This window comes from Cheilinus undulatus, linkage group 2 (assembly GCF_018320785.1).
Source record: "Cheilinus undulatus linkage group 2, ASM1832078v1, whole genome shotgun sequence".
Classification (NCBI taxonomy): Eukaryota; Metazoa; Chordata; class Actinopteri; order Labriformes; family Labridae; genus Cheilinus; species Cheilinus undulatus.
In genome coordinates this window covers 26,095,415-26,103,717 of record NC_054866.1, presented here as the reverse complement: position 1 = coordinate 26,103,717, position 8,303 = coordinate 26,095,415, and the positions used below count along the sequence as shown (strand labels likewise).

Sequence of the window (8,303 nt, the reverse complement as noted above, 5' to 3'; positions counted from 1 at the left end):
TCTGCCTCTTCTCTGCACCGTCTCCCTTCCCCTGCTCCACTCAGGAAACTCCAGTGTTTACAGAGTGTGTTATCATGATCACGCCCACCTTTAGTGACTGAGCTTCTGTTCAACATATGCATGCAAATATGAAGGACACACAATTGAATACAGGCTGGGACACACATAAGTACACATAAAAGGAGAATAAAAGCAAAGGCAGAATAACACAAAACAACTTGTCAATATTTTTTTATTAATTAACATTTGTACACAATAAATACAAACTTTGTTTTTTTGTACAGCCAGTAATAATATGCTGAAAGACTTTTGCACCTTTTCTCAATATTGTCAACATGGCAACAGTCTATGAAGAGAGAGAGAGAAGGCAAGTTGTTCCACCACATTGTTAAATGTAGCAGCAGGGCAGCTGCTACAAATCAAAGAAAGAAAAGCAAAATGCATAAAAGAGGCCAATACCAAATAATTTAATGGTACGACGGGCCAAGGGGACTACTTAAAAGTGAGAATATTCATGTTCAAAGTGGCAACAGGCCAAAAGATGTCATAAATCAGACATCTGAAGAATTGTTTATGTATTTGTGGGTGAAAGTTCTGAGTGATGCTGCTCTAAACCATAAACTCTGAAACAAGATTGTAAAACCACTAGATATAAGATCCCAGAGAGTTGAAGCTGCCACTCAGATAAACTCAATGACGCTTTTACAAGTTGATAACAAAAAGGGCAGAGATTTGGATCAGAACATGATGCTCATTCTAACATGATTGTTTTAGAATTTTACTTTACTTCACAAATAGGAAACCGAAGAATTAAAACCTAGATCCGAATTTTAAAGGATAGTCTGGTTGCAGACCATTTATCTCTGACAGCAACTCTCCCAGACCGTTCATATGAGACAACACATGTCTCAGAGCAGAAATGCATGCTAAAACCTTTAAATAACAAAAGATTAAACTTCTGTTTAGAGTTATGGGAAGGGTTAAGGTAACAGTTAGAATACCATAAGTTAAAATCAAAAACCTAACCTACAAAACCCAACAAGCATAGCTTATGTAGCTCCATAAGCTACCAAAGCTACAAAAAAGAGCTACATAGCTAAGCTATGTAGATCACATTGCTAAAGCTAACCTTTAAAAAACAGCAATGTAAGCTATGTATCAACATTATCTGTGGAGCTAAGTTAGCTCTAGCTACCTTTGCTAAAGCTAACTTAGCTATAGGAAATGGAGTATGTGGCAAACGTCGCTAAAGCTAAGCTTACAAAGTCGCTATGTATGCTATGTAGGTTTATTATCTACATAGCTATGTTAGCTTAATCTATATTTGCTAAAGTTGGCATTGCTAAAACTCACATTGCTAAAGCCCACGTTGCTAAAGCTATCTTAACTATAGATAATGAACCTACATAGCTACAGAGATAACGCAACTAAGTAACGAATGAAACTAAGGCTAAGCTCAGAAAGTAGCTATGTAAGCTGCATAGGTGTGCTATCTATATAGCTACATTAGCTTTAACTATTGTTTGCTTAAGCTTATGTTGCTAAAGCTATCTTTGCCACACTGGCTTATTTGGAAATGTTGATTATGTAGCTAGCATAACAACGTTAGCTTTAGCTATAGCTAACATAATTTAAGTGATCCACTGTTCATGTTACTACTTCTAAAACAGGTCTATACATAATTTGGTCTGGCTTAGACCTCTGGCCTTTTTTTCTCTGTTTGATCTATGAAATGTTTCTTAATTTGTAATGTTTCCAATGTGGTTATTTCATGAGTATAACTGCAAAACTTTGTTTATGAATAAAGCTGATTTTTTTTTTTTTTTTTTTTTTTTTAATCCTAAATTGGAGATATACAGTACCGGCAAACTACAGGACTATTTTATTGGATTTACGGTGTCTCAGATGAACGGTCTGTGAGAGTGGCAGTCAGAAATGTGCGGTCTGCACCCAGACCCCTCTTGAATTTTAAAGCAGTGGTTCTCAGCTGATTTTGCCTGACAACCTATCAACACTTCCTTAATGAGAAGCCTGAATTTTCAACGAATGAGATATATTTAATGGAGAAGAGTGGACCTTAGGTTAAACAGAACGCAAGACTCAACAAAAAGGCAGGACAAAACAAGGCCAATTACCACAGAAGTCCTAAGCAGACATGCATGCATACATTTTTTCCCTTGATAACAAGATTTTCTTTTCTAGAGATCTCAAGAAGAAAACACACAATCACAGGATAAAACAGCTTTGTTATTCTAAGATCTCAAAAAATTAGACTAGATCTCACTATCACTGCAAAACAATGTAAAATCAAATACATAGATGCATGTCCACTTAAGGCTTCTTAATATCAGAGTCTTTTCCACTAAACCTTTTTACAGGCATGCATTTGTGACCCACTTCTGGGCTTTGAACAACCAGTTGAGAACCACTGTGTTGAAGGGTTTCATTTCACTAAAACTATAACCCATCTCCTCAAAACACACCAGTACAATGACATATGTACCTCATCAATCCTTAGGCTCTTTTGCAGTTTTTAAGTTAGTGTGTAAGACGAAAACAATTTAAAGTTTTTTCCAGAGTTATACAGTTTAGACTTCATGTTTATGCTTTTCAGATTTTGTATTTGTTCCCACAAATGAGACTTCTATCATTAAGGAGCTCAGATTTTCTTGTATGCTGCATTTTCAGACTGTCTTCTGAGTTTATTTTGAAAGGTTTTTAGAGTAAACATTGAGAAATCTAGTTTAAGAAATATGTTGAAAGGAAATGGGGGCACACTTTTACAGCTTTAGTATCAAATACTAATCTATTTGAACCACCTAAACATAAAACTGCTTTCTCTCCAAGTCTTCATACAAAACATCCCTTACTATCAGCAAGGTGTCTTTTTTGTTCTTCTGTTTAAGTTAAAAAAACACCAAATTACACTGTCTTATTTCTCCGTCTCTTTGAAAGAGATAATAATAAAGAAAGTAATCAGTCACACAGAAATAAAAAGGATCCACCACAGAATCAAAATGAAAAGAATAACCCTGATTTCTCTGAAGTCAGATTGTTTTCTGTTCATTCTGATGCTATGTAAAGGTAGTGCTACTTTCCAGGGGAGGTACAAATAAATAAAAGTGCTACGCTGCCCTTTAGGCAAAGGAGTTTCAAAGGCTTTAAGGGTTTTTAAGGAGGGAGATTTAATTACTTTCAGTAAATAACACAAAAAGAATTGTACTTAGCTTCATTTGAATGTCATCTGCTAGTCCATAACATGTGACACATACCTCTCTTGTTTTGTTTCAACCACCATAAATCGAAGATGAAATGTAAGACATGAGGGTAACAAAAGGATCGTAAAAATTGGAGATTTGAAGTTTTTAGATGTTTCTCTCCTGTGTTGAAAACTCACATTGTTGGTTTTTAATATGGCAGAAAAGCAGTAACGTGATGGAGGTGCTTGGCAAACGAAACTAGAACACCTGCAGAAAGGATATACGTATGTTGTAGGTGAAGATAATCAGTGAGAGGAGATATACAGTTCACTCTGAGATTAATAAAACCTCTGTGTTGATATCATCTCAAATAAGTCTTTTCTTTGTCACCATGTAGTGAATACAAACACTTTCAGTGCCTTTAAAAGCACCAGCAGCCTCCTCTTCAATCAGAGATACAAGCATACAGAGGGTCACAGAATGAGAGAAGTTATAGCGATGTATGTGAAATATAATGTAGCTGTATGTGTGTATGATAGCCACCGATTCACACTGCCAACAGACAGAACAGACATCAGAGGAAAGAGGGAGACAAAGAAAAGAAGGATGGGAAGAGATACAGAGGAAAAAAGAGCAGAAGGGAGGATCCAGCCTCCATCTTCTCCCTTATTTGTTCATTCTCTCCCTTCCTCTCCTCTTTCATCTCTCCTTCATACTGTATTTACAATGCCCTTTCAGAATAAGATGAGGATAAAACTTCCACTACATATCAGACAGGGTTTTCCATTCAGCAGAGTTAAGTCTATATGAAACGCTGTGCATAACATTCCTATGACAACAGTAATGTACTGTACTAATACACATTTAATACGTATGATAATAAGAACTATATATGGTGAGGGTAGGGCTGGCCAGGGGTCTCTGCGTTCACACACAACCCAGTGTCTCTGTCCATTTAATAACCCCAGCTGCACTCTAAACATGACATGTTTGGCAAGTTTTGTCTTTTTCACTCTTAGTAAGCTTACTTTTATAGAGATCTGGCACTTAAACTAGAGCAAAGGTAGGTCAATGATAAAAGTTTTTAACCTTTCACAAGCCAATTGAATTTTCTTTCTTATGGGGCTGAAAAATACTTTGTCTCTCATCACTTTCCTGATGGTGCAACTTTTCGTGTTTCTTTCTTTAAGACCAAAGGCCTGTTAACTAGCTAGCCCTCTTACAAACATTACTGTTGCATAGAACTTAATGACTAAAAAAATGTATTCTGCAGCTTTGAAAACTGCATGATATTGCAGTTGTATTGTATAAACTCTTGTAACAGTAGCTTAAGCGTTTTAACCAGGAAGCTACTTGTTAAGCCAGTGCTTTCCAAAGTGTGGGCCAGTGCCCAGCGGTGGGCCCTAGAGTTACTGTCGGTGGGCCACAAAAGGTCATTTGGAATAACCGAAAATCATAGAAATTAAGAAAAAAAAAATCATGTTTAAGCCATAGGAATCCACGATAACACCGGCGTAACATCGTGTGCTATTTTGTTACATGATAGCAAGCGAAGAAAGCCACATTTTACATTGAAATTACTTTGAGTGGAAAGTGTGATTTCAAAATCTCTTTCAGTTTTTGTCTGATTTCAATAGGTTAATCAAAACAGGAAATATTATTGAATTTGATATAAAATTAATTTCATACATGGGCCACAGTGTCCCATACCATACAGGACTGGCACTGGTCAACCACAATTTCAGCGTTTTGTAATTTTTTTTGAAGGAGAAAAAAAAACAAACTTAAATTTACTTTCTGCAAATGAATTATACTGTAAAAAAATGCAGTCAGTGTAATTTGATTTTCCTTGTAATTATGTTGAAAAAATATTTTACAGTGGGACAGTTAAACACTGAAAAACTGTTATTTACATAATCTTATTTGTATGCATGTAGCTTGATTCTGGCTCACTTGTACATCTTTTCATGCTTAATTTGCAATGTTGGGGATCTTGGAATACAAAGATGCCATATTTTTCTCTGAACAATTAAGTAAAAAAATTATTTCAAACTCGGGCACGATAAGCGGTCAAAAAAACCTATTGATGCACATGTATTCTGTATAAAATACTAATTTTTAACTTGAAATGTAATTTTATTACTTTAATGTATTTTCTAAATGTCTAACTCTTGATATGACAATTTCATCATGTCAGATATTTTTTTTAAAAAACAATTTAAATGTGTGTGTTTTTGGAGGTCCTATATCTAATACAGTAAGCTAAAGCAAAAAGTAGTATTTATTTCACAAAGTTGTGGTTGTGTTGAAAAAATTATATCAAACATGAGAATGGTAAACATTTTCTGAGTGGTGTATATTGTCAAAAGAAAAGTATTTACATAATGGCAATAAAATAGCCAGTGGACTTCTAAGGGTTAAATGATCCTAAAATACTTGATCGCATGTTGCGATTTTAAGACTCATAAGTAACAAAACACAGCCAGAAGTTTTCACTCGTCACCTTTTTTATCATTATTTTGTCTGATGAATGCAGCCAGTGTCACAGTTTAACTGGCACTGGATTAACTGGTGACTACTGTGTTGCTCACTTTCAAAGTTTAAGAATTTATCAGTGTCTTCAGAGACATTACTGCAACTTGGAAAGATTATGCTGGGAACAGAGGGCATTTACAGGGATAAATACCTTTTAGGGACTTTGCAGGCATCTGGTTAAAACAAAAATAAATGGCAGTAACTTATTAATTGTACCTTGTGACCAGAAATGCTTTTTTAGTAATGTTGATGTATCTGACAGGAAAGCATTTTCATTGATATTCCTTGTTAAATTATGATAAATTAAAGGTAAACACTTGAGTCTCATGTTATGGTTGTATATTGGTTTTTAGCTCACTTTGTGAACTCACCAGCTAAAATTGTTCCGCTGCTGTTACAAGGGTTAAAACATTGGTGACATTTGAACAGATAAGCGATGCAATGCCACAGAAGTATGTAGTTCAGAATCCTTATAAATAAAAATGACTAGCACAGGTTTTATAGCCTGATGAACACATTTTACCTTTCCTTTAACTAGCTGAAAAAGCTGTTTTCTGTGTTTCATGATCATAACTTTTGGTTAAATAAGCTAACTATAAAAAACAAGTAAAATCATTCCTGCAAACTGATCTGCTTTGTAATTCTCAAATGTTAGCATACAAATGAAAAAATGGTCACCAAAAGGGAATTAATGTGCAGCTAAATAAGATAATTGATACCCCTTTAAAGTATAACAACTCCTTCAAAAATCCATGTTAGATTTCTTGAATGTCTAAACTTCATTTAGTCAGTTTAAGGTCTCCATAATTTGGCTCATGATTAACATTTGCTAATAAAATTATATTAGAGTAAGCTTAATATGATGAAAGAAACCTTGCCAAACACATCATTAATTTTCCTTCACAACCCCTCACAATAACATTCTTCCTCCTCTTGAGTGTGCTCGGGCTTGCTGCCCGATGAGGTGAAATTTTAAGGCAAGAATGGAAGGACAGGAGAGGGCAGGAAGGGATGCGGGGGCAGCTACTGCTGCACTTCATTAGGAAGCTAATACGGAGATTATTTAATCGGATACTCTTTTTATCCCGTGTCCCTGCTCTCTTCCTCAACTTGAGGTTGAGAGAAGATGTGTAGAGGCTGAGGGCGAAAGACGTGCTTCAGTTCAGTTCACTTCACATCACTTTATTTTGGCTGACTTCAGTTCAGAGCAGTTCAGTTCCCCAGCCTGTAGGATACGTGTGTCTGTCTTCTGTTAGGATTTTTTCATATCTCTATAACCGCTTGCTAGCTCGGCTGTCTGTCACACCAGTGTGATCTCCACCTCTTCTGTTTTGTCGCTCTTGTCCTGCTGTCGGCGGGAGTGTTGTTTAGGGGGAGGAGGAGCAGCTCGCACCTGCAGTGGTGGAGAAATAAATAAATCAATGAAAGTTCAAGCAGAAAAAAAGGGAAGTGAGGAAGACTGTTCTGCAGACAAAACAGGGATGGCCTACTTTTTCCTCTTGTGATAAAAACAGCCTAAATCATTCCTGCTGTGGGACGGAAATGTTACCACTGAATGCAGACATTTATTCACCACTTTTGGAGACTGTTATAAAATAAACAAACTGATATGACATTATAATTGGGGTCCTCAAGTAAAATGTAGCTTATGTGTAGTTTCTAAATATATAGGTAATTATGTAACATTGTAACACTGAGCTGCTACTTATTATATTTCTCTTATTTATGAAGCTGTTCGGTCCTTTAGATGGAAGACATACAGCCAGTGACTCATTGTGAAGAGAAAAGCAACAAAATGTTTTGAAGTTTAATCAAACGGCATGCTTTCATCAAAGAAACCTGTAAGCAAAATCAGTGATTCAGACTTTGTTATCATTAACTTTGGATTGCAGCATAAAGAACAATAAAGTCATGGCCACAAAACACGTCCTAACAACTTTTAAACTCACAGGTCGTAGTTTGCTGGGGCCTCCTTCAGGAGTGAATCTTAGAGGCTGAGTCTGAGCAAATCCAGGAGATACTGGACTCCTGCCAGAGCTTTGATCTACAGAGAAAAAGGGAGGAGGAAGAGGTTTCTAAACTCACAGTCAAAAGCCACACTGACTCAATTAAACACAAAACCTGTGTGTGTGTGTGTGTGTGTGTGTGTCTGTGTCTGTGTCTTACTGTGGGTGGATAGCGATCCCTTGTGTGAAGAGGCAGGAGGCGGGGGCTTGTGTTCCCCATTGAGTGCAGTTGAGGGTGAGCGTGGGAGAGGAGGCGGAGTGGAGGTCTCGGGGCTGGTGAAAGGGCTGATGGGAGGTTGGTCATAGAGCGGAAGAGGTGGCAGAGAAGATGGCAGCTTCAGAGATGGTGAAATCTAGAGAGTGGGACAAATGCAGAGAAAAATCAGGAAACCCACAATTATGATGTCAAAAGTGTAAAGCAAGCTTATATGCTGATGAAAAGATCCTTCAGCTTACATTAATGCTTTTCTGACCAACTAGGAAGCAACTAATAAGCTCTCATCATCTTTCTAAATTCATATGGGAAATGTTTGCAGAAAGAATTGCCTTTTAAAGCTCCAGT

The 8,303-nt window shown here is 36.6% G+C and overlaps 1 protein-coding gene across 2 annotated transcripts in view; it reads right to left on the bottom strand.

Annotated features, from left to right (window-relative positions):
• Positions 1-232: 232 nt before the first annotated feature.
• LOC121521537 (F-BAR and double SH3 domains protein 2-like) overlaps positions 233-8,303 on the bottom strand; it is a 106,789-nt gene continuing 98,718 nt past the window's right edge. For both annotated transcript variants that reach the window (XM_041805616.1, XM_041805623.1), the window contains 3 exons: positions 7,902-8,094; positions 7,685-7,779; positions 233-7,128 (listed from right to left, as the gene is read on the bottom strand). In XM_041805616.1, the coding sequence (XP_041661550.1) occupies positions 7,036-7,128; positions 7,685-7,779; positions 7,902-8,094 (381 nt within the window). In that variant the 3' untranslated portion in view covers positions 233-7,035. The remainder of the gene's footprint in view (positions 7,129-7,684; positions 7,780-7,901; positions 8,095-8,303) is intronic.